General features: G+C 43.1%; 1 protein-coding gene across 1 annotated transcript in view; it reads right to left on the bottom strand.

The window, feature by feature from the left end:
• rpgrip1l (RPGRIP1 like) overlaps nucleotides 1-27,921 on the bottom strand; it is a gene marked incomplete at its 5' end in the record, with an annotated part of 56,331 nt that overhangs the window by 2,880 nt on the left and 25,530 nt on the right. The window contains 11 exons of the mRNA XM_084334539.1: nucleotides 509-593; nucleotides 4,663-4,846; nucleotides 6,122-6,216; nucleotides 7,744-7,852; nucleotides 9,339-9,410; nucleotides 16,777-16,857; nucleotides 19,106-19,470; nucleotides 20,898-21,264; nucleotides 23,684-23,826; nucleotides 25,674-26,126; nucleotides 26,298-26,415. Coding sequence (XP_084190665.1) covers nucleotides 509-593; nucleotides 4,663-4,846; nucleotides 6,122-6,216; nucleotides 7,744-7,852; nucleotides 9,339-9,410; nucleotides 16,777-16,857; nucleotides 19,106-19,470; nucleotides 20,898-21,264; nucleotides 23,684-23,826; nucleotides 25,674-26,126; nucleotides 26,298-26,415 — 2,072 coding nt within the window. The remainder of the gene's footprint in view (nucleotides 1-508; nucleotides 594-4,662; nucleotides 4,847-6,121; nucleotides 6,217-7,743; nucleotides 7,853-9,338; nucleotides 9,411-16,776; nucleotides 16,858-19,105; nucleotides 19,471-20,897; nucleotides 21,265-23,683; nucleotides 23,827-25,673; nucleotides 26,127-26,297; nucleotides 26,416-27,921) is intronic.

The following is a 27,921-nucleotide window of genomic DNA, read 5'->3' as shown; positions in this document are numbered from 1 at the left end:
ACGAGTCACGGTGCACATGTGCGGTGGTTTGTCCACCAAAAAAGCGCCAAAAGATAGAAAATAAACTAGCAGAGCCAGAACTGTTAAACTCCCCTGGAGCCACAGCCAGCAGAGAAGCCGGTTTACTTTCGCTTTCAAACCAGCTGCAGCCTGAGAACTGGAGTGTGAGGGGATGTAACACTAAAGATGGCGGCAACGACAAAGAATTGCTGCAAAATAAACATACATCTGTTGTTTAAAAATACATAATTTTTTTTAATATATATTCGATTTCTTTTTATTGTTATCGATATCGTTATCGTGATATCATTTTTGGCCATATCGCCCAGCCCTATAGTGAAAGGCTTTTTTCACTCACTCACTCACTCACTCACTCACTCACTCACTCACTCACTCACACAAAACACTGCATTCAGTTAAGAGATAGTAACTCGGAACTACTTTTGACAAACGCACAAAACACTGCCGTCAGTCAGTGTTCCCGACAGCTCCTCCTCCTCCTCCTTACCTCTCCATCTCCGAGTTGTCTCCCTCTAGCACTCCCTTCAGCAGCTCCCGCCTGTCCTTGTTATCCTCCACGTCCACGTGAATCACTGCCAAGACCAACAACAACAACAAGACAAGACTCACTGTCGGTCCTCACATCCACTACATAAACACAGACTCACTGTCGGTCCTCACATCCACTACATAAACACAGACCCACTGTCGGTCCTCACATCCACTACATAAACACAGACTCACTGTCGGTCCTCACATCCACTACATAAACACAGTGACACACTGTCGGTCCTCACATCACTACATAAACACAGTTACACACCGTCGGTCCTCACATCCACTACATAAACACAGTTACACACTGTCGGTCCTCACATCCACTACATAAACACAGACCCACTGTCGGTCCTCACATCCACTACATAAACACAGACTCACTGTCGGTCCTCACATCCACTACATAAACACAGACCCACTGTCGGTCCTCACATCCACTACATAAACACAGACTCACTGTCGGTCCTCACATCCACTACATAAACACAGACTCACTGTCGGTCCTCACATCCACTACATAAACACAGTTACACACTGTCGGTCCTCACATCCACTACATAAACACAGTTACACACTGTCGGTCCTCACATCCACTACATAAACACAGACCCACTGTCGGTCCTCACATCCACTACATAAACACAGTTACACTGTCGGTCCTCACATCCACTACATAAACACAGACTCACTGTCGGTCCTCACATCCACTACATAAACACAGACCCACTGTCGGTCCTCACATCCACTACATAAACACAGACCCACTGTCGGTCCTCACATCCACTACATAAACACAGACTCACTGTCGGTCCTCACATCCACTACATAAACACAGTTACACACTGTCGGTCCTCACATCCACTACATAAACACAGACCCACTGTCGGTCCTCACATCCACTACATAAACACAGACTCACTGTCGGTCCTCACATCCACTACATAAACACAGACTCACTGTCGGTCCTCACATCCACTACATAAACACAGACCCACTGTCGGTCCTCACATCCACTACATAAACACAGACCCACTGTCGGTCCTCACATCCACTACATAAACACAGACTCACTGTCGGTCCTCACATCCACTACATAAACTCGATCATTGTCGCAAAATAATTGACCTTCACTGACGTTTAAAACACCTCGGCGCTGCGCCTCGGTATTTTAAACTCTGTGTCGGTCAATTATTTTGCGACAATGACCTCGTAGCTATACATTATCCATTACATACTACAGAGCTCTAATTATAGTTTCTACACAGCATGGTTTGGCTCAGAAAAATACATTTTATTTCAAAGTTGTAAACAATGAAAATGAGCCTGAAACATTATGCTAATAGCAGTAGTCATACCATACCACCAGTTAAACATTATGCTACTAGCAGTACATACTATTCCACCAGTTAAACATTATGCTAATAGCAGTATACATACCATACCACTAGTTAAACATTATGCCAGCTACTAGGAGTAGCCATACCATACCATACAGTTAAACATTATGCTAATAGCAGTAGCCATAGTATCCCACCAGTTAAACATTATGCTAATAGCAGTAGCCATACCATTCCACCAGTTAAACATTATGCTACTAGCAGTAGACATACTATTCCACCAGTTAAACATTATGCTAATAGCAGTATACATACCATACCACTAGTTAAACATTATGCTAATAGCAGTAGTCATACCATACCACCAGTTAAACATTATGCTAATATCAGTATACATACCATACCACTAGTTAAACATTATGCTAATAGCAGTAGTCATACCATACCACCAGTTAAACATTATGCTAATAGCAGTAGCCATAGTATCCCACCAGTTAAACTGGAAGAAAAGTATGAAAGACCTATGAAAGAGATTTGGGGATTCTGTATTGACATTGTTACACTCCTGTTACACACTATTATTGTCTCACACTATCTAGTCAGATAAGATAAGCGGTTCAGTGTGTTTCTGAATGAATGCCAGGGTGAGATTTAACGTTTTGGAGCGACATCTGAACATGAATCAAACATAATGGCAGAATGAGGAATGACGTCGATGCCAGTCTTCACTCAATCGTTTATACAGACCAACGGTATATACATGTTTATAAGATGATGATGATGATGATGATGATGATGATGATGATGATGATGATGATGATGATGATGATGATGATGATGATGATGATGATGATGATGATGATGATGATGATGATGATGATGATGATGAGATGGTAGTGTGGGATTATTTTAAAATAGATGATCATATCGATGTCAGCCTTCACTCCGTTAGGGTTAGGGTTGTGGTACATTTTCCAGGACCAACGAGTATACATTTTCATACGACGATGATGATGATGATGATGATAGAGGTGGTATTACTCTAGAATAGATGATGATCGATGATCATATATCTAAATGGATGGAATTTCTTTATCAGAAGTAAAAATACCTTTTAAGTTTTACACTGTGTTGAAAGGAGAATGACAGCTTCATCGTTCATATTTCTCCAATCCTAATATCAAGTAAACAATTTCTGTTGAATGTCAAATGTGTCGCCACTTCAAAGAAGTTACACATTTTAAGATATTGATGGCTAGTGCATTTGTTTGGCTATTGTGTCACAATGTAAATAAACTCCCTTTGAAATGGTGACCGCTGTGTCATTTATGTTTAATGTAGACCCTTTTTTCAGCTCTTTGACTGCCAGAGTGGAGTGGACTCAACCTTGATGACTTGAACTCGGACTAGGGTAATGGGGACTCGACTCGGGCTCTTCTTTGGTGACTCGGACTTGGACTCGAACACTGGGGACTCGAGACTCGACTCGGACTCGAGATTTAGTGACTCGACTGCAACACTGGCTCACGGTGCTAAGACATATACCATATAGGGGTGGGGCGATATGAGTAACTCGCAATACTAATATTTGGGCCTCGATAACGATAATATCACGATACACAATATTTGTGATAATCTATATATATGAAAGTTTAACTGGAAAATTGACCATTAAATAATGTACAACAATTTTGCAAAGTATGCCTCTTTAACACACACTGTACCGGTACTTTACTCACTGCCACTTTACTTTACTCAGTACTACTGCTGCAAAAAAATATATATAATATTTGCACTAAGCTCATTTGAGTTCATTCTAATTTATTGTATATATTGCACATATCTTGCAGTCCTGTATATTGTGTGTTTGTATATTGTGTCTTACATTTGTACTTTTGTCGTTTCTATTGTCTATATCTTTTTATATACACTGTGAAAATGAGGGAAACATAATTTCAACTTTCTGTTTGTCTTGCAAAATAGAAAATTGACAATAAAGTTGTTGATTTTTTTTTTTTTTACTTGATGACCACAACTTGATTATTATTAACTATTAAGGAAGTTACTGTAATAGGAACACTTTGTGACCATTTGCAATAAAAGAATATATACATCATCTGTTTTATATAATATATTATATGTCAAGCAAATATTTCAATATATATATATATATATGATATATATTTTTTTCTTCAATCAATACTTGGTGCCAGTGTATCGATAATGTGTCGCAATAGAAAGTACGACGATATAAAATATATAATTTTATAAGATTAGAAAAAAAAACACTAACCTTCTTACTGTCCTATACTACCATGCACTCCTCCTACTATACTATTATGTCTTACGTGTCTAAGCACTCAATACTGCAGCACCCATGTTTCAGCACTGTTTGATTGAACATTGTTACTCAGCTGATAGAGTTGCACCCTTCCTGCTGACTTGTCGTACAGAACTTGTAAGTCAAAAAAATGTCAGCTAAATGACAAAATGTAAATGTATCCATTTTATTGTCCCACCCCTAATACCATATAGTCACAACAGTCTAGGTTTGAATCCCTTTGTCATCATGTCACCCCCCTTCTCTCTCCCTCTGATTTCCTACCTCACTGTCCAATCACAATGAAAAGCTGAAATTCTCGAAAAAGACAAAAAAAAAATCCCCAAAACAACGTTTTAGCAAAAATAGAATCCCAAAATCAAGACTTGGATGAAACAACATCACACCCGGTTATTATAAAGCAGCTCTCGTGAAGAAGTCCCTTACCGTTGCTGTGGTTGTAGTGGCTGCTCTTGCCTGGGAGGGGCTTGGGCAGCGACACGGTCTCCTCTGAAGGCAGATCCAGGAGGGAATACTCCACGAACAGACGCACCACGCTGTGGTCCCGGGCCGCCCGCGACTCGGGCCGCAGGCTCAGCGACACTACCTCCACGCGCATGCGGTCCTGCGGCTGAGGACGCAGAATGGGGTGCAATGTTTTTTAAGCTTCTACTCAACCAGGTTCATTGCGGTTGATATTTATGGCTTATTGTTTATTTATATACATCATCGATCTCAAGTGACTACCTGGTAAAATAAAGGCTAAATAAAATTGTGTTAATTGTGAGATTTCTTTTTTGTCTAAACTAAGAAACTCCTGAATTTCCCCAAGGGGATCAATAAAGGAATAGCTCATCTTATTTATAAACATTCTGAAATTGAATTGAAAATGATTCATGCTCTATAACACTTCCCATTACCGTGGAGTCCAATAGATGAACATGGACTGGATTATCTAACATGATTGTCCAGAATTGAGCAGATATTGTGATAAGATCTACATGAAAAAAAGCATATTGTCATATTTTTCCACATCACCCAGCTCTACCGTTTATGTCCCTCTGAATATGGTGACCCCCCCCCTCCCCCGCCCACATTATGCAGCCCTACCGCTTATTATCACTGTTGTATATAAAAAGTCAATAATTATCAAAGTTAGACCGAGGCTACACGATTCTTCCTAAAATGTGAGTTTCTCTTCAACAAGTTCAGTTAAAAACAGGCCTTTGTATCTAAATCAATAGCTTTCTAATCATCTGCATTGATCTGAGGTAGAGTTGCACCACCTCCTGGTCTTCAAGCCAAGTCCCAGTGCCTTGTCTGCCTGCCTGGCTAACTAGCCTGGTCCCAGAGTTTCACAGTTTCTGAGTCAACGGGCTAAGATGCGTCCCAGGTGCCGGTCTTTCTTTGCTCTAATTGGCTTCAAGCCTTCATCTGTGCCAAGAAACTACACGATTACGAACGACTCATTTAATTTCTAAATTCACAAGGAAACAGGCAACGCTGAATTAGAGGCTATAATGTTCCAAAACCACCACATTAGGCAGGGTATAATCAATAAACCATCTCCGGCATGCACTCAGCCTTGGATCGATTCGAACCCGACAAAAACAATAACAATCACACAAAACACACCACAAACAAAACTTGTGTTCAACTTTGTTTTCCGGGGCCTAACATCAACTCCCCCCCCCCCCCCCCCGCCCCCCCCCCCCCCCCCCCACCATGCTGCAGTGTACTCCCCCAGGCAACCAGTACATGGCCTTGATAACCAGCCGACCGACTCGATAACCTTGATACACATTCCGTATACAATCCATCCTTGTACAACAACTGTTGCTCTCTCCCTCTCCAAGGTTCCATCACGGCGTACGAGGTAAATAGAAAACTCTCGGTTCACCCCCACCTTCCTCCCCGTGGACGACTGTCCAGGAACAATGCAGTCATCACTGTCAGAGTGAATCGATGCGCTCTGATCCTCCTCCGGGGCCTCCAGGATGTCTGGGGGAGGGGAGAGGGAGGGAGAGGGGGGGTGGGGGGGGGTGGAGGCCAAAACAAATGGAGAAGACGTTAGTCACTGGTGGAGAAGAGGTCACTGGCATTAAAAGGTATCAAAGAGGAGGAAGGAATCACAGCTCCTTCTAGAGGTGGTCAGAGCGGAGAGATAGGGATTGGAATTGGCGATGAGCTGTGCTTTGAGTGAGTGAGTGTAAAGGAAAAGACATGAAAGCATGCTTTGTGAAGGAGAGCAGACTGAACGCTACGTTGCTTTGACTCGATTGTCTCTAAGATGCACCGGTAGACCTCGTCTCGCAAGGTCATCATTAACATTTATGAAGTCAAGACGTTCTGGACGAAAGATTCAATATTTATGGCTGTTTGCTGGCGAGGAAGCGTGGCAAGAAAACACACACACACACACACACAAAAAACACTGTCCATTTGCACTTCAAGGAAACGGACGAGCTAAAACCAGCGTTCGTCTCCCAGTTAACCCATTTGGGATGCAGCCTGGGGAAGTTGACCTATAATCACCAAAGTGAATTGTTTCTATGCTTGCTTACTTGCTACAGTGGAGTAGCAGATATATACGAGTGGTTCAGTAGTGGTTTACGAACAGAGGATAGAAGTTCATTCCTAGAGAATTTCAGCTAAAGTAAATAAATTCTGGCTAGAAATATAAAGTTTGTCAAGTCGCTTTCCCAACAACAACAACAACAACTAGAAAGGTGCGCTCAGTAGGGAGCACATCTCCACCGGGCAGCACGCCAGACACACAGACAGACGAACACACAAAGACACTGATGCTAACACTAACAAACACACAGACAAAAACACTGACCACTCTCAAATTATAGTTATTAGTATTAGCACGCTAACGCTAGACAGTAATAGGAAGCATAGGAAGGGGGATAGGAAGCTTAGGAAGGGTGATAGGACGCATAGGGAGGATGTTAGGAAGCATAGGAAGGGTGATAGGAAGCATAGGGAGGATGTTAGGAAGCATGTTAGAAACAGGTTCCAATCACAAGGGGGCGGGGCTTATTTCAATGGACAATGATGGGAATGAATTTGTGCATAAATGTTTTGAATGCAGAGGTATATCAATGACAATAAGGTTCACTATAGCATTTCCATTTGGTAAAAAAGGGGCCAGAGAGCCTATTCCACGAGGCTCTGAGCAGCGAACCTGCGTAGTATCACCCGTTTGTGTTCAAAAGTTGTAACTTTATACTGAATATTTATTTCAATGGACAATGATGGAAATTAATTAAAATAAAATACTTGGCATTGACCATTTGAAAAAATATTCCAGGATTCACATCCCTGGCCATCCAGCAGCCTGTGTGCAATCAGCCTGTGTGTCAAGTTTCATCCACCACATCATTGTTGTTGGATAGATTAGCTCCAGATACAGATAGACAGACAGACAGACACAGACAGACACACAACCAAACGCATAATCCACAACAACAACAACATCAACATAATTGAAAAGTTCCAATTCATCAAATAGTATTTTCTTACCTTCTTCAATAATTTCCTCCTCGATTTCAGAGTCGTCAGAGTAGGATTGGGAGCTGACTGGGATAACCTGGCCTTCAGAGAAGTGAGATTCTTCCTCATCCTCCTCTTCCTAAAATAATTATTTAAAGAGTACAGTTTTGAGTAAAACAAACATTTTTTTTATTTTTTTTCTCTTAAAAAAGAATGAAAAAAATAAAATTATATCTTGTGGCATATTTTAAGTTTTTCTTTCTTATATTAAAGTATATTTAGTTTTTAAGAATTGTAAATAGGCAAAAATAAGCATGTGCTTCAGCCTATTCCTTTTTTCGGTCATTGAGTTTGGATTTTGTGTGTGAGCTTACTTTGAATATGTACATTTGTGATTTTTTCTTTTCCTTTTGAAAGTCCACACGTGTGTTTTTGATTTATCTGTAAACAAAGACCGAAATAAACTATTAATGAATTCATTCATTCCTCTGTGGTGCCTGGAGGAACTGGGGCTACTACTGACACAACCTGTGGAATTCATGAACAACATTATAGAAATTCTAGTTGAATTGCCATATTTCACCACTCCACTACAATGTAAACAGAATGTCAATGGGGATTTTGTAGTGTTTAGCTATTGCAAATCGCTGCTTGGTAAATGTAAAGAAAAGGGGAATGTTATGGGGAATGTGCCTAGATATTCCCACACTGCAATGTCGGCCCTGTTCACTGGAAAATATCCTGGAGGCCTCTCAATCCATGTTATCCTCCTCATGAAATTAGTATCCCTCTTAAGTTTAGTGTAATAACGGCCCATTATTACAATATATGTTGCCTCTGGTCGTGGGTCTAATTTCTGCCAGACCTTGTTTCTTATCTTGCCTGTCTAAAATCTACATGTGTCAGTTGACCATGTTTTAGCACATAGTGTGTTCTTGAGGTGTTACCTGAGGTGCTCTTCCAGACTCCACAGTCATCAACAAAAATACTGTGTTGATTGTTCTCTCTTCTCATTCTATTGAGGGAATTGCTTATAAAGAAACATTCGTTTTGTTTCATTCCTTTAGGGACATGCCTCAACACATTATCTTCTGGTACACCTGAGATCAAGGCGAACATTCTGTTTATTTCCATAAAACGGCCTTGAAGACAAGTTGATTCAGACTGTTGGATCAAAGCTTTTTATGGTGTCAACCATAACAGCAGACTGAAACTGATGAACTAGTTCAGACTTAATTGAACCATAATTTTGCCTGAATACGTTTATGTTGACCATGTTGTCTTGGAGGTCAGGGTCACACTTCCTTTTCAAGTCAAGTCAAGAGTTTTATTTGTCACGGCATACAAGTATACAATGAAATGCGGGGGGGTCTTCCCCGCAACGATTGTGCATAATACAATAGTAATATATAATAGAATCCAATAGAACAACATTGTGCAATAAAACAAGTAAACAAAGTAGGGCATATCGGTACATGAGTTATTTACAGAGCATGGTAGGACATGCTAGGTCCTGTCAGACCAGGCTGCACTGCTGCAGAAACAAATTAGTGGGGGGGCATAACATTTTCTCGGGGGGGCACAATGGTTTGACAAAAAAAAAAAAAAAAAAAAAAAAATCTTACCAGGGTGGGCACAGCTGACTCAGTGGGCGGGCTCGGCCCCCTAATGCCCGCCCATGGCGCCGGGTCTGGGTCCTGTGGTAGTGCAATACACTGTTAGCTACGGATGAGGCACTGGGTCTTTATGTACACTGCTATACAATGCTATATTATACAATCTCAAGTTATACTATACTATTCTTAAAGTGACCTTTCCTTTTGTAAAGTGACCATAAGTGTGAGCGTGTGCTGTGCAGCATGAGTGTGTGTGTGCTCATGTTAAAGTGGCTGCTAGTGTGTGAGCGTGTACAGTGTGTGTGTTGTGTGTGTGCTCATGTCTGCTTGTGTGTGGAGAGTGTTTGGGGTATTCTGGGGTATGTTGGGGTATTTTGGGGTATTTTCTGGTACTATGGGGTATTTTGGGATACTTTGGGGTATTTTAGGGTACTTTGGGGTACTTTTGGGTATTTTGGGGTACTTTGGGGTATTTTCTGGTACTTTGGGGTATACTTTGGGGTATTTTGGGGTACTTTTGGGTATTTTGGGGTATTTTGGGGTACTTTTGGGTATTTTGGGGTATTTTCTGGTACTTTGGGTTATTTTGGGGTATACTTTGGGGTACTTTGGGGTATACTTTGGGGTATTTTGGGGTACTTTGGGGTATTTTGTGGTATACTTTGGGGTATTTTTGGGTACAGACAGAGAATTAAAAGTACTCCCGTAGTCTCGCGAGAGGTGCAGAAATGGGATGTGACGTCAGAGGATACGATCCGGTCAGTGTTTCACAACACAGACTGGAATGTGTTCCGCGACACAGATAACATTAATGCCTACACGGAGACAGTGCTGGACTATGTTTGTACTAGGGTGAAAGAAACAATCCCCACTACCAAAATGAAAGTTTACCCAAATCAAAAACCCTGGGTAGACAAATCCGTCCGTGAAGCTCTGAGAGAGCGCACCAAAGCATACAACGACGGCCTAGAGGCAGGCAACATGAATGACCACAAGGTGGCGCGATACAACGTAAGGAGGACTGTGTCAGAGGCCAAACGACGCTACAGGGATAAAATTGAACTCCAGTTTGAACAAGCTGACTCTAGAGCTATGTGGCAGGGGCTCAAAACGATGACAGACTACAAAGGCGCCTCCCTCAAACTGAACAGTGACATCTCCTTAGCAAATGACCTCAATACCTTCTATGCGAGGTTTGATGCTGGTAATAACAACACCAGCTCACAAGCCTCGGCAATGGGGGGGGGGGGGTCGGCTGCTGATGGAGGCGCAGTGTTCAGGGTAACAGAGCATGAGGTGAGGCGGACCTTTAAAAAAGTGAATATCAGGAAGGCAGCAGGTCCAGACGGCATCCCCGGCCGCGTCCTAAAAGTCTGTGCCGACCAACTGGCCCCAGTATTCACTGACATATTTAACCTGTCCTTAGAACAGGCTGTCATCCCCACCTGCCTGAAGAAGTCCACTATTATCCCTGTACCCAAAAAATCCAAGCCTGCTTGCCTCAACGACTACCGCCCTGTAGCTCTCACCTCCATAGCCATGAAGTGCTTCGAGAAGCTAGTAAAGGGCTACATCTGCTCCTCCCTCCCCATCAACATGGACCCCCTGCAATTTGCATACCGCCCCAACAGGTCCACGGAGGACGCCATATCCCATGTGCTGCACACAGCAGCATCACACCTGGACAAGAGGCAGGGGAACTATGTGAGAATGCTATTCATCGACTACAGCTCGGCATTCAATACCATAGTCCCCTCCATACTCATAGCCAAGCTCAGGGACCTGGGCTTGGGCTATGACCTCTGCCAGTGGGTCTTGGACTTCCTGACTGGCAGACCCCAGGTGGTGAGAGCAGGCAACTGCACCTCCTCATCCATCACCCTCAACATAGGGGCCCCCCAGGGCTGTGTTCTGAGTCCCCTCCTCTACTCCCTGTACACACACGACTGTGTGGCTCAGCGGAGTAGCAATACAATCGTCAAATTTGCTGACGACACAGTGGTGGTGGGCCTGATCTCTGCCAACGACGAGAGGGCCTACCTGGAAGAGGTCAAGGTCCTGGCGGGATGGTGCCAGGAAAACAGCCTCTCCCTGAACGTCAGCAAAACAAAGGAGATGATTGTGGACTTCAGGAGGTCGGGGGTCAAGGACTACAGCCCCCTCAGCATCGACGGGGCACCGGTTGAGAGAGTCAACAGCTTTAAGTACCTCGGAGCCTACATATCCGAGGACTTGACATGGACCACACACATTAACAGTGTTGTGAAGAAGGCACGACAACGCCTCTACTTCCTCAGGCGCCTAAGGAAGTTCCAAGTCAGCCAGAAGATCCTTAAGAACTTCTACTCATGTACAATAGAGAGCATCTTGACCGGCAACATCACCTCCTGGTTTGGGAATAGCACTGCACAAGACCAAAGCAGACTACAAAGAGTGACACGTTCAGCCGAACGCACAATTGGAGGGGGGCTCCCCACCCTCCAGAACATTTACTACAAGCGTTGCAAGGGCAAGGCTAAGAGAATCATTAAAGACTCCAGTCACCCGAACAACTGCCTCTTTGAACTGCTGCGGTCAGGCAAGCGATACAGGAGTCTCAAGGCGAGCACAGAAAGACTCAGAAGAAGCTTCTATCCCCAGGCCATCAGGCTGCTAAACGAACAATGAATGAACACTACACAACAACAACCACCAAACGCACATAGCACACACATCCACACGCACACACTCACTTTAAACAAACACACTGTAGCACCCACTCCACACACTTATAGCACACACCCACTTTAAACAAACACACTGTAGCACCCACTCCCCACACTTTATATTTATGGATGAAGGACTGCACTACAACTCGTACACCTTACTGTAAACTGTACCTAAAATTGTACCTCATCCCATTTCTGCTTTGCACTAGATAGTACTGTACATTAGTACACTGCATAGTATTGTGTATTGTGTATTGTATATTATATGGTAACTCAGAACATTGTACATATGTCTATACCGAACACTGTGACCTCATTTTCTTCTTCTAAATTCATGCTATATTATGTTATTATGTTATTTGATACTATCTTGTCTAGCACAGTCTCTGGAGCGTAACAGTAAGAAGCATTTTGTATGAAAGTATTCTGTACTTCTGTATGACAACTATTAAAGAACTTGAACTTGAACTTGAACTATTTCCTGGTACTTTGGGGTGATTAGTAGGACCCGTTCAAGCTGCTGCGGTCAGGCAAACGCCTGCGCACACCAGCAACTAGGACAGAGAGACTTCGGCTCAGCTTCTTCCCCCAGGCCATCAGAGTCTTGAACACTGAACTCTCCACACACAAGCACACGAGCACACACACAACACACATACTGTATACGCTCACACACTAACAGTCACTTTAGCATGAACACACACACACACACACATGCTGCACACGCTCGCACTCAGCGGTCACTTTACACAATGAAAAGGTCATGTAAAGGTAAAAAAAGAACGGGAGTGGTTCTTGTATAGTAAATAGATGGATATAGCAAGATAGCATAAGGATATATAGTTACATAACTGTAGATTGTATAGTATAGTATTGTATGGTAGTGTACATAAGACCCAGTGCCTCATCCGTAGATAACATTGTATTGCACCTTAGTAGGGCTGCAACTAAAACGAATGACTATTTTGGTAGTCGACTAATCTGTCGATTATTTTTTCGATTAGTCGATTTAAATTTTTTTTGCACTACCTATCTTTGTGAAAGTGGCTTCTCAGCTCTGGTCCAGCTGAAGACAGAGCAGAGGAACAGATTGGACATTGAGCATGACCTCAGAGTTGCTTTGAGACTCTTGTCAGGACCAAACAACATCCCCAGTTATCCCATTAGTTCCCCCAAACTTACTGTCGGTCTGTTATGTTAAGCTAAGAAGTCTTCAGCTGGCTGGACCAGAGCTGAGAAGCCACTTTCACAAAGATAGGTAGTGCAAAAAAATAAAAAATAAAAAAAAGATAATAATTTTTTTTTAATGACTAATCGACGCAACAATTTCTCGTCGACGATTTTTTATAATCGACATCGTCGATTATGTCGACTAATCGTTGCAGCCCTACACCTTAGCATGTCTTTTACCATGCTTTTTGTAAACTTTATGTACATTATACCTGTTATGTCTTATTCTTATTACTTGTATTATTGCACAAATGTCTTATTCTTATTACTTGTATTATTGCACAATCACTGCGGGCATGACCACCCGCATTTCACTGTATGCTTGTATGCCGTGACAAATAAAACTCTTATTCCTCCCTCTCATTTAATGCACATATAAAAAATGTCACCAAAATTGCCTTCTTCCATCTTCGTAATATCGCAAAAATTCGCCCCATTTTAACTCTGGCTGATGCTGAAACCCTAATTCATGCTTTTGTCTCATCACGTCTAGACTACTGTCATGCACTTTTTTCAGGCCTACCTAATTCAAGCATAAAAAATCTTCAACTCGTGCAAAATGCTGCTGCACGGATACTAACTAAGACTAGAAAATTTTATCACATCACACCAGTTTTGTCCGCCCTACACTGGCTTCCTATTCAAGCCCGATCTGACTTTAAAGTGCTACTCCTCACCTACAAAATTTTAAATGGGCTTGCACCGCTCTATCTATCCGATCTCATCTCTCGATACTCGCCCGCTCTTGCTCTGCGCTCACAAAATGCGGGGCTTCCATCGATTCCTAGGGTTAAAAAGAAATCCGCCGGCCACAGAGCCTTTGTCTACCACGCTCCCTACCTGTGGAACAAATTACCTGCCGTCGTCAGGGGCGCCTGCTCTGTCGAAGCTTTTAAATCCCTGCTTAAGACCCATCTTTTCTCTCTCTCCTTCAACCTACCCTGATCACACCTGATCGGGGTCTGACCCTTAGATTAATCTGTCTAGTTTAGTTAGGATGTCTATTTGCTCCCATGTCTGGTAACCCCCTCCTATTGCTAGGTTTTAGTGAGTTTTTCCTTTTCCTTACCTTCGCGTGGGGTAAGTCTGGGAGTGTTGCTTTTATTTATTTTGCATTTATTTTAATTTCATTTTAAATTAAAATTTTTAATTAAAATTTAAATGTTTTATTTGTTTGGACCTCAAGTTCAAGTTTCTTTATTAGTTGTCATACAGAAGTACAGAATACTTTTATACAAAATGCTTCTTTCTGTTACGCTCCAGAGACTGTGCTAGACAAAAAAGATAAGTATAAAATAAAATAAGTATAGCAGTATAAAATAGAGGTCACGTACGTAGACACAAGTGTTCAATATGTACATATGTACAATGTTCAATGCAAAGTAGAAGTAACTGAGTTACCATACAATATACTATACAATATACTAATATACAATATACTATATAGTGCAAAGCAGAAATGGGATGAGGTACAATTTAGGTACAATTTACAGTAAGGTGTACTGAGGTATGGGTTGTAGTGCAAATTCTTTGCCAAAAAATATAAAGTGTGTTTAGGTGTTCTAAAGTGTGTAAGTGGGTGCTGCATTGAGTTGTTTGTTAAAGTGAGTGTGTGCGTGTGGATGTGTGTGCTGTGAGTGCATCTGATGGTTGTTACATAGTGTTATTGTTCGTTGAGCAACCTGATGGCCTGGGGATAGAAGCTTCTTCTGAGTCTTTCTGTGCTTGCCATGAGACTCCTGTATCGCTTGCCTGACCGCAGCAGTTCAAAGAGGCAGTTGTTTGGGTGGCTGGAGTCTTTGATAATTATCTTAGCCTTACCCATGCACCGCTTGTTGTAAATGTTCTGGAGAGTGGGAAGCCCCCCTCCAATTGTGCGTTCGGCTGAACGGGCCACTCTCTGTAGTCTGCTACGGTCTTGTGCGGTGCTATTCCCAAACCAGGAGGTGATATTGCCAGTCAGGATGCTCTCTATTGTGCATGAGTAGAAGTTCTTAAGGATCTTCTGACTGACTTGGAACTTCCTTAGGCGCCTGAGGAAGTAGAGGCGTTGCCGTGCCTTCCTCACAACACTGTCAATGTGTGTGGTCCATGTCAAGTCCTCGGATATGTGGACTCCGAGGTACTTAAAACTGTTCACTCTCTCAACCGGTGCCCCGTCGATGCTGAGGGAGCTGTAGTCCCTGACCCCCGACCTCCTAAAGTCCACAATCATCTCCTTTGTTTTGCTGACGTTCAGGGAGAGGCTGTTCTCTTGACACCATCCCGCTAGGACCTTGACCTCTTCCAGGTAGGCCCTCTCGTCGTTTGCACCTTGTGGTGTTCTTGTTTTGTTCTTGATTTGATGTGATGTTTCTTCTTGACTTGTTTGGGGAGGACGTGTACGGCCCATGGGGACATTGACGTGTGTTGTCGGGCCTTATAAATAAATAAATTTGATTTGATTTGATTTACTTGACTTGACTTTTTATTTGTATGTCAGCTCTGTGACTGCCAGATTGGAGTGGACTCAACCTTGATGACTTGGACTCGGACTAGGGTAATGGGGACTCGACTCGGACTCAACTCGGGCTCTTCTTTGGTGACTCAGACTTGGACTCGGACTTGAACACTGGGGACTCGAGACTCGACCTTGAGATTTAGTGACTCGACTACAACACTGGTATCAACCCAGGCAAACCTTTATTAGGGGCGGGAGCTTTGATCTCTCGGCTCTCTCGACAGGCATGCTGCTGGCACCGGGGGAAGTCCTACACTCAAAAAAATTAAACCCCACTGTTGTTGGTTTTACTAAATCCTCTTTAAGTGGATTTACACAACAAATGCAAGTTTCCAAGTGTAATTGAGTTAGTTGTGTTATTTTAACGAAACAATGGGTCTTGGCAATTTTACTCAATGGCTGTACGTTGAGTCGATGCTAAATTCTTGAGTAAAACGCAGTAGATTGTCCCTCTATTGACGCTGTACATCTGCGAAGTGCCCCGCCCGCTTCCACCAGCCCCCAATCTCCCAATTTCTATTGGAGCAGCATGGTCACGCCTACTCTGCCCACAATTTCTAAATCTGACCGCAGTTAACGGCGCCATTTTTCTCATCATATGAGTGTATAGTGTTTGGTCAGTAACATGGGTCTCCTAGTCCCTCTGCAGTAAACAGAAAATATTTTTTTTGGTATCTCGTTCCCACTTTATCCAATCAGGAGAGAGAGAGCTCCACACTGCAAAAATTATCTGACAAAAATAATAAATAAAATCTAGTTTTAAGCAAATGTGTCCTTGAAACAAGTAAAATAATATATCAGTGCAGTAAGCAAATTAGATTTCTTAGAAAAAATAAGTAAAACATATCTAGGGTTCTCCCTCTATATCAGTGATGGCTGTTTAACACTTATTGTAACAAAATACCACTTACAGCACCTTTAAGTATATTTCCTTTAGCAAATTCACTGTGACTTCATCCTAATTAATATTTATCTCGTTATTTCTGCATGTGTTGCTGAAAGATCTCACCTGGTCCTCTGCGGCTGCCTCGTCTAGGAACGTGACTTTCGACTTTCGCTGGGCCTTCCGTCTGGGCTTCGCTAACGGAGCCTGGTGGCAACAAGACAATACGACGGTCAGTGAAGGAATATCGGAGAGAATATCTGTGAGAAAACAGCGACCTCTAGGCAAAAGGGGGCCCCTCTCGGTACTGCACCGAAATTATATTTCGTTTTATGGTCTGTTGTGTCGGTTGGAGTTGAGTGGGGATACAAGATAAGATAAGATAAGGTATTCCTTTATTGATCCCCTTGGGGAAATTGAGGCATCATAGCAGCATGGGGGAGGGGTGAGGGGAGGTACAGTGGATAAGTACAAATGAACATAGAATTAAAATAGGCAGTGTAAACAATATAACAATATAATTAACTCGGAGTATGCGCATATGGGCAAGTAGGCAGTGTAAACGTAGTGTAGTTATGGCACGGTGGCGTAGTGGTTAACACTGTCGCCTCACAGCTAGAAGGTCGTGGGTTCGTTTCCCGCTTGGGGACCAGGTTGCCGTGTTGCCAGGTACCCAGGGGACGGGATGGGAGGTGCAGAGAACATTTTGTCAGCGACTCAGTGCATGTGTGTGTTCCTGTGGGTCGCCCATTGCATGTGTGTGTGTGTGTGTTAATCTGATGACAAATAAAGACTTATACTTATATAGGTCAAGGTGCGGATGAGGGTAATTATGTATGGGACAGGATTGCTATTGCTGGCCCCCACCTCTGCCAAGAGAGGTCTGGAGAAATGCACAGTATAATAAGTTGCTAAACTCACATCAGACCAAAGCAAAAAATGCAAACAAAGTGCAATATCAAGCGGGGCTAACGGTAAAGTGCAATAGTAATATACAATGTACAGGTGATTCAACTGAGTATAACATATAAATTAGTACTACTGAGTAACAGTGCTAATCAGATGTATGTACAGAGTTGTAGTATTAATATGTACAGTGATACAGGTATAAAGACACTATGGTAGTAAGTCATACTGGCCAGCAGTGTAACTAGTAAGAGTAGGTAAGGGATATGTACAGATATAGATATAGTATACAGCAACCTTTAGCCCAGACGTCGCTGTTTGACGGCATTACAGATGCTACCTAATACACACGGGAATGCTGTACTGTAAGATACTGGGAATGCTGTACTGTAAGATACTGGGAATGCTGTACTGTAAGATACTGGGACTGCTATAGACCGGTTCGCTGTTTACAAACATACCGTGTTCGAGCCAATCAGCAATGCCAACTGACTGAGTCACGTGACTAAGTTGCCTCGGACCTGCGCAAGCTTCTGCTCTAAAATAATTACAATGGGGCTCTATGGAGAAACCATGACACTCCCATGACTAAAAGTTTGTTTCAAACGAAAACGGCTGGATGTCATTTTTCCAAATCAGCATGGCTGTGAGTGTGAGTCTTTCACCTTTTACATATCTAGCTTTGGCATGGATTGATTGTTTAGATCGCCTGCATGGCTAACAAATGCTAATTTATTGTAGTCTGCCCCATTGTTCTGCTTTGGGTCTGTCTGTGTGTGCATATTTGTCATGACGTCGTCGGCGAACAGGTCTATACTGTAGTCGCAGGCCTCATGTCGTAGATCAGCACCGCAAAGTATTATTGCTATTTTTAATAAAGAGTAAGGCAGCAATAAGGACCACATGCTATATTACTCCAATTTAATTAACAGTAAACTCTTATTTGATGCCGTTTTATTTTAGATGTGGGACAGAACAATGTTGGGAGTGGAAAAAGGTGTTGCTAAGATACAAGGTCAGTTATTTCGCTGTGATTGGTACATTTATTGTTTTTTTTATGTGTTTTGTTTATTGTGATGAGTATGAATGTATATTTCTGTGTTGTCACCATGTAAGTTATTGGACCCCAGGAAGAATAGCTGCTGCTATGCAAAAGCTAATGGGGATCTAAATAAAACAAACAAACAAACAATGTATCAACAGACACACAGTATAATAATTTCTTACAATGTATAATAATGAATTTTTATATTTTATCTGCTGTTTTTTTTTACCTTGTAATGTATAGATCGTTGTGTATTGTTGTCTACAAAACTACGGTTGAGGAGCCGTACAGGAGCCAAAAAAACAACAACACTAACCTTCTTACTGTCCTATACTACCATGCACTCCTCCTACTATACTAATATGTCTTATGTCTATGCACTCAACACTGCAGCACCCAAGTTTCAGCACTGTTTGATGCACAGCTGTTACCGAGTTGTACCCTTTCCCAACAGAAACGCACGGTCTGAACTAACAGCGGCACGATGTTATCTGAGCTCCTTACCTTCGACACAGCAGGGAGAGAAGCGAGACGAGGATATGCTTTAGGTTCCTCCTCTTTCTCCTCCTCCTTCAACACATCATTAACCTCTTCCTTTTTCTCTTCCTCCTCCTTCTTCTTCTTCTTCCCTTCCTCCTTCTCCTTCTTCTTCTTCTTCTTCCCTTCCTCCTCCTTCTTCCCTTCCTCCACGACGTCTCCTTTCCTTTCGTCGTGAGGTGTCAACTTGACCGGCTTCTCTTTGGGGATGAACTTGGCCTGCTCCACCGTCATGGTGGAGCCTGGCGGAGGGAGGTACGTGAACCTCCATTTGAGTGTGAGGTCGACGTGGCCGACGGGGAGTCCAGCGGGGTCGGTCAGCTCAAACACACCTGAGGCACAGAGAGAGACACAATTCAACTTGTGGAGGAAAATAGCCGGAGCAAGGAATGTACCGTAATTTTCGGACTATAAGCCGCGCCTTTATTCCCCATTTTTCTACCCTGCGGCTTATATAACGGTGCGGCTTATATGTGACTCGACGTGACCAAACCCGAAAATGTAAAAATCAAAATATTGCTTTCTTGACTACATTGAAATGTTATTTATCTGTTCCCTTATTTGCTAAACTTAATACAACTTGTAAATGAGTTAATTCTTGTTATTTGTCCGACAATATTGTGTCCCAATGCTAATTACATATGGTAATTAAACATTAAAACACCTGCGGCTTATAGTCCAGTGCGGCTTATATATGTACACATCATTCAATTTAGCTGCTGCGGCTTATATTAAGGTGTGGCTTATAGTGCGAAAATTACGGTACTCAGTCAAAATAGACCTGGTTAATACAGATTTATCGGAAATACAAGTTAGTTAAGAGTTATGGCGGATGACTCCACCGGGGTATAAGGACAGGTTACCCCAGAGAGCTCCCAGAATCATGTTAACGTCGTAGACCTTTATACCAGGATAAAGGGGGTGTGGCCAGGTGACCAGGTAGGAAAGAGATATACTGAGAGATATACGCGGCACGGTGGTGTAGTGGTGGTGGTGTGAAATGTGTGAAATGTGTGAAAGAAGGTCCAGGGTTCGATTCCCGCTTGGGAACCAGGTTTCCATGATGCCAGGTACCCAGGTGGGGTATCTCCCAGGCCTTCCTGTGTGGAGTTTGCATGTTCTCCCCATGCTCGCAAGGGTTTCCCCCCCCCGATAAGATAAACCCAATGGAAAAACATGCACGACAACAGATCGCTAACGCTGTGGCGTCCTTGACGAAGACGGACAGGAGCACTTGGATTGGTCCCCGGGGGCGCGGCTCACGTTGACGCCCTATCTGCTCCCGGCTGCCCATGGGGGGGGAAGGACGACGGGATGGGTTAGGCGCAGAGACTCTATCGCATCGGCGACTGAGAAAAAGACAATGCATGTGTGTGGGTGTGTGTGTATCCCATGTGTGTGTGCCGCTCCAATTGCATGTCCAGTTCGTTGCATGCCGATTAAAGACCCCCTAAAGAGGTCCTGCATTATTATTATTAATGATTTATGGGGGCGGGGAGGGCTGGAGAGGGGTGAAGGAGGGAGGAGGGGTGACAGGATGGTGAGCTAGGAGGGGGGAGAGGGACGCAAGGGGGAAGCGACTTACAAGTCTGTACGACAAGTCCGCAGGAAGGGTACAACTCTTTCAGCTGAGTAACAATGATCATCAAACAGTGCTGACACTTGGGTGCAGCAGCAGTATTGAGTGCATAGACATAAGACTGTGGAGTGCATGGTAGTATAGGACCGTAAGAAGGTTAGCGTTAGTGGCTGCTCTCACCAGTGACGCCCTTGTCGTGAGCCAGCGACAGCAGCGGCACGCGGGCCTTGCCCAGGTACGTATCACCCTGCTCCTCCTGGTCATTGAACACGTAGAGCTGCAGGGCCTGCAGCTTCAGGTACCGGTCCAGGTCCGCATCCATGGGCACCGGGTAGGACACGTGGTCGTCAAACCGCGGCCAGCGGGACTCCTGAACGATATGGGTGTCGTGGTCCGGGAAGTCGAAGAACTTATAGACCACGTAGGGGCTGGGCTCCTGTCCTGAGCCCCGGGACGGAAGGGCGCTGCAGCCTTGGATGGTGATGCTCAGCTCGTTGTAGCTGCTGTCGGTCGATGCCGGCTGAGGTGTGAGGCCTGCGGCTGACGTCTAGGGGTCAGAGGTAAGAGATTTACAAAGAGATAGATTTTGATTTGATTTTATTACGGATCCCCATTAGCTGGTGCCATGGCAACCAGCTAGTCTTCCTGGGGTCCACACAAAAAAAACATACAAAAACAATTATTGCAAAACAGAATTATTAAAATACACAATGAAACTAACAATTAAGATGGCTAAAATTACATGCACGCAAAGAAACTGAAAACAAAAAAACAAAACAAAACAAAATACAGTGTTAAATACAATTTAAAATTGTTTTTAAAATTGAATCTTTTTAAGAATTGCTTTTAGAATGCTCATCAATGTTACTAAAACATCAATTTCACCATACCTAAAAAAAAAAGAAAGAAAAAAACACAAAGTAATCAGAAGACGTTTTGGATAACATGGCTGCAGCTACACTCATGCATGATATATATTAATTTCCTTCTGGATTATGGAAGGAATGCATTATAGATGAACCCGTCTCATCAAAAACTTGCGAGTTTACCCACTTTAGACAATTTAACACACTTTATATTTATTGGTAAAGAGATTTGCACTACAACTTATACCTCATTGCACCCTCCCCTAAGTTGTACCTCATCCCATTTCTGCATTGTACACTGTATATTGTATTGTAACTCAGTTACAAATTTTTTCTACTCTGTATTGTATATTGTATATATATGTATATTGAACACTTTTGTTTACACTTGTTTACATACTTTTGACTTTCTATTTTATACTATTTTATTTTATTCTATTTTATCTAGCACACTCTCAGGAGCAAAACAGGAAAAATCATTTCATATAAAAGTATTCTGTATTTTTGTATGACAACTAATAAAGAAACTTGAACTTGAAACTTGAAACAAGGCATCACATAGTGACAACCAACGACTAAACATTCTAAGCAGAGTGCAGTTACAGCTAGGTTATTCGGTAAAAGAAAGTAAGCTCTCTCTCTACTCATAGTCTGATCGAATTCTGAAATAGGCATTACCAATTAATTTCTATTCTGATTCCTTTGTCATTCTAACATTTCTTTTTACTTTCGCAAAGTGCATTTGGAAAAAATCACTATTTTCTAATGTATTCCAATGGATGGTCCGGTATCAATATGCATAATGTCCTACTGCTTGCCGTGCTGAACTTTTCTATAATGTATGGCTCTGCTGTGGATCGCTGCTCGGGAGCAGAGTTTTGATATGCAGCTTGTGCCGTACTGTATTCAACTCCTCCAAGTTGACCGAATCTTACATTAGTGACACATGTACATTAATTGCAAAAGGTTCATCTAGTATTCTAGTCTTACTTAAAATATTATAAACTTGATTAATGTATAGACTTTTTTTTACTTCAACGATTCGGCGAGGAGACCCACCAAATATAACAGCTGGAGTGCTGTTCTGGAAAAGCTGTCAGGGAACAACGGATACCACTTCCGGCAAGACAGCCATATGACCAAGCTGACAGCCATATGACCAAACTGACAGCCATATGACCAAACTGACAGCCATATGACCAAGCTGACAGCCATATGACCAAGCTGACAGCCATATGACCAAACTGACAGCCATATGACCAAACTGACAGCCATATGACCAGACTGACAGCCATATGACCAAGCTGACAGCCATATGACCAAGCTGACAGCCATATGACCAGACTGACAGCCATATGACCAAACTGACAGCCATATGACCAAACTGACAGCCATATGACCAGACTGACAGCCATATGACCAGACTGACAGCCATATGACCAGACTGACAGCCATATGACCAAACTGACAGCCATATGACCAGACTGACAGCCATATGATGAATCTGACAGCCATATGACCAAGCTGACAGCCATATGACCAGACTGACAGCCATATGACCAGACTGACAGCCATATGACCAAGCTGACAGCCATATGACCAAACTGACAGCCATATAACCAAACTGACAGCCATATGACCAAGCTGACAGCCATATGACCAAGCTGACAGCCATATGACCAAACTGACAGCCATATGACCAGACTGACAGCCATATGACCAGACTGACAGCCATATGACCAAGCTAACAGCCATATGACCAGACTGACAGCCATATGACCAGACTGACAGCCATATGACCAAGCTGACAGCCATATGACCAAGCTGACAGCCATATCACCAAGCTGACAGCCATATGACCAAGCTGACAGCCATATGACCAGACTGACAGCCATATGACCAGACTGACAGCCATATGACCAAGCTGACAGCCATATGACCAGACTGACATCACGCATCACAATAACACCTCTGATGGAGGCGGTAGATTTCACATCCCGCAACGACAAGGTAGAAAAGTATACATATGAACGGTTTATAGTATGCATCACATTAACCAGGTTTATGGTAGGTATCTATCTGGCCATAATGTGCAGGTACCTGTCGCTCGTCACTCAGAGTGGTGCTAATGTAGCCCATGGCCTTCACCCTTTCTTTGTACAGACGGATGGCCTGCTCCATGGGCACCCGCAGCCGCACCCAGTACTCCACTGAGCCAAAGGACTGGACCTCACCAGAGACACCTGAGAAACAACCATCAACGTTAGGGACATGATGTAAAATTTAAAAAGAAAGGCTCGTTTATCAGGATTACTTACGTCTAGGTACAGGGGCTATTATCGGCCCATCACCAATGTATCGCAATCGGCGTGTATGTTATCAATATACTACTAGTTACTAGTTACACTGCTGGCCAGTATGACTATTACTACCATACTGTCTTTATACCTGTATCACTGTACATGTTAATACTAGAACTCTGTACATACATACATCTGATTAGCATTACACCCAGTAGTACTAATTTATTTGTTAACCCAGTTCACCTGTAAAGTGTATATTACTGTTGCACTTTACCGTTACATTTACACTCTGGTCGGATGCCAAAACTCTTTTCGTTGTACTGTACTTGTGCTGTATAATGATGACAATACATTTTAATCTATGGTAATCTAATATCACATAGATATCCTGCCAGTAAATGAATGAAAATGAGCTCATTGGAACCACACATGTCTCCTACTTACAGCCATGTCTAATTTATGCGAGTCCTATGCAGATCTAGGTGAAACCCTGCAGTTTCATTTGTATACAGTACAAATGCCTTTTTCTTACAAGTAATATATTGTATACTATAATGGAGTTTGTTCAACTGTAAAATATACCACCTCCAGTACATATCTTTGTGACAGCTCTTTGATAACTAAATTTGAGGGATCCTTGCTGAGAATATTGGCAGATCTGTCGATATCTTGCCCAGAGATTCCCCACAGCAGGCTTTACGTATTGGTACTGGGACAACTTAACCCTCGAGTCACCCTTGTCGCAGTTCTGGTCAAAAAGCCCCCCTTTTTTTTACGTGTGTTTGTGGATAGCGTTGGCTAGATTTTATGTATACAGTATGCCAAAAAAAGCAGCTCAGTATCACATCTTGGACTCACATTACAATAATCCATGTTTTTTTTTTTTTTTTTTATCCACTTTTTCTCCCATTTTCTATATTTTCTCCCATCCCAATTTCGTATCATCCAATTCAACCCTCCCCTGTCACGAACGCTGTTTCTTGCCTCCCACAAGCCGGCTGCAATGTGGACTAAGTCATACATAGCACAAGTCCCCTCCGGTACTTGAGGTAACAGCAGTCGCATCTTTTCATCTGCGCAGCTCGATCTCTCAGTGGCGAGGAGTAACGCGTGGGAGGCTCACGCCGCCCCCGACACTTCCTGATTCTACTGCGCAGGCGCACCAACCGACCTGTAGGAGTCGCTGTCCACAACGCCCGATCCCCACCCATCAGTTTCCCACCCCCTAATGTGTATTAGTACGGACGACCAGCTAAACTGAAAGCAATGTGGAGCGCTGGGCTCGAACAGGCGAGCCCAGCGTCTCCGCATTCGTGGCGAGCGCCTTGCCCACTACACCACGTAGCCGCCCAATCCATGTTTGTTTTTTAACTATTAAGCGCTATTAAGCGCGTGAACAACAAGTGTCACACCTTTCACCCTAGTCGCAGAACTGGACAGGTTAGGGTTAGAGTTAGGGTTAGGGGGTTAGAGTTAGGGTTAGACCCTAGGGTAACCCTAACCCTAACCCCAACCCTAATTTAAGAAATGGTTAAAATCCTGAAAATGAATAAATATTCTATATGTATGGTGAGGACTGAAGTTAATAATGATATTCATCAAAGAAAATTGGAACAATACATGAAAAAGATATGTTTTTACTGAGATCGCAGTTTCGGTCACTAGGGGGGGGGGGGACAGGTAGTGGGTTTTTTGAAGGTTGACTCAAGGGTTAATTGACCGAATCCGAATACTTGGGAGCCAGATCGCCACCGACGACGACGAGTAACAGAACCGGCTGTGCTCACCGACCAGCTGCACGGTTCCGTGAACCTTGCCGTCTTGCTCCAGGAGCTGCTGCAGCCGCAGCTGTCCGGCGGCCGCCGTCTGGAAGTCCATCCCTCTGGCCAGCTGCAGCTCCACCGTGACCGAGCCCGTGTGGAGGTACTGCAGGAAGACGTCGTCCACGCGCACCACGTACTGCGACGTGAACCCGTAGCTCGGCCGCGCCCCCTTCACGACCGGAGTGGACTGCAGCTCGAAGTCGTAGACGGCGTAGGTGCAGAACGTGGAGGGTTCCCGGTCGCCGAGGGCCTCCAGGGCGGACGGGGAGAGCGCGGCGCTGCCCAGGTGGACCTCCAGGAGGTTCTCCCCGCGCTCCAGGTGAACGGTTTCGTCGAACTCGTCGGCCATGTCCTCGTCGGTGATGTCGGGTCTGAAGGTGTAGGCTTTGGTGCCGTAGGCGATGTCTCTGAGCTGGGCTGTGGAGGAGCAGAGTGTGAATGAAAGGTTCATTTGAGTCACCGGAAAATCAGAGTATATAAAACAATAAAGACCAGAAGACACAATGAAACACACAGCATCACTAGCACGACAGATCAAAGGCATCGCTATAAAAACGACAGTCTTTAGTGGGAAGCTTTGATGAATACCCTCAAGTTTCCTGATTCTAGCTGCCCTCGTGTCAAGCAGCTGGGCCAGACGTTCCAACTTCAGCTCGTACTCCATTTTAGAGTCGTCCATCTTCCGAGTGACAGCTTCGACCTCTGCCTGATGGCAGACAGTAGAACATGGAATCATTTTAGAGCACCCAGACTCATATACTGTATGATATCACTAGTGTATCATTTGTACAGCTTATTGGACATGTTCATAGTTCTGTTATAAATACACATTTCTCTGTACAAAGCTTTAACTAGTTTAACTAGTCAAGACACTATCGGCGACAGTCTGATGCAGCTTGACTTAGATATGACATGTCCAAGAAAATCACATCTTGTTCGTTTTCTTGTCGTCTTCATATCAATCTTGTGACAGATACGACAAAACCCCTAATCTCATCTTTGTTTACCTTTCTTGTCATATCTGTTATTAATTTGTCATCTTTTGATGTCATGTCAAACTATGTATTTATTGTAAGTCTGACCGGAGCTCTTTCTCACCATCTGGTCAGACGCTCGTGTTTAGACTCGTCTCTGATTGTAAACTGAGGATACTTTTTCTGTGGCCACAGAAACAGAAATAAACTATTTTTATACAATTTACTCATCTGAATTTCTACAGTTCACTGTCTTGACCCATTTAAAATATTCCACAACACTAGTTATTTGAATTCCTTCATAGTGCAACATGTTGGTCATATTCAAACAGATCAGTTTCATCATGGACATGGTTCTAGACCAGTGGTTCTCAAACTACGGGTCGCGACCCAAATTGGGGTCGCGGGTAGGTGACAGTGGGGTCGCATTGGCAAGTAAAAAAAAAAAAAAAAGTAATAAAAAAATAAACATTAAACTTAAACAAGACTCAAAATGCTACCAATGTACAAATGGAGACGAAGGGACATTTATGCACATGTATTGGGACTGCCCACCAGTTAAGGCATTCTGGAAAGATGTGACCCATCAATTATCAAAACTCGTATCTTGGAATATACCAGTACACCCCTCTGTATTACTATTGAATGATGTTTTTGAGTTTGCAGTAAATCCACAGCTAAAGAGATTGGTTTTATCGGGTATCACAGTAGCTAAAAAACTGATCGCATCACGCTGGTTTCAACCGGAAAAAATGTGCAGGAAGGTTTGGTCTCTTACATATCTCGATGTGATTTATCAAGAAATATCTACAGCAAGAATTCTGGGTCTCAACGAATCCAAAATGTCAATGTGGTTAGAAGTGGTGGAGAGAATAAAAGCTAGCTTATAATGGTAATATCTGGTTAGAGTGAGGGATAATGGAGGTACTATCCAAGGAGGGGTCCGGGAGGGGGGGGTTCGAGCTGGAGCATATGTGTGTAGGGTTTTAGAAAATAGGTATTAGGGGTATATCCTGTATAAGGCATTTGTATAATTGGTAATTTCGTTGGATATACACTATTTACATTTTACATTTACATTTAGTCATTTAGCTGACGCTTTTATCCAAAGCGACTTACAAGTTCTGTACGACAAGCCATCAGGAAGAGCACAACTCTATCAGCTGAGTAACAATGTTCATCAAAGTGTTGAGTGCTACAGTGTAGGTTAGTTTATTAGGACAAGTGCATGACAGTAT

Source organism: Notolepis coatsorum (genome assembly GCF_963971535.1).
Source record: "Notolepis coatsorum genome assembly, chromosome: 18".
In the NCBI taxonomy this organism is placed as follows: Eukaryota; Metazoa; Chordata; class Actinopteri; order Aulopiformes; family Paralepididae; genus Notolepis; species Notolepis coatsorum.
The sequence above is the reverse complement of the archived record's forward strand: the minus strand, read 5'-3'. Positions and strand labels throughout refer to the sequence as shown.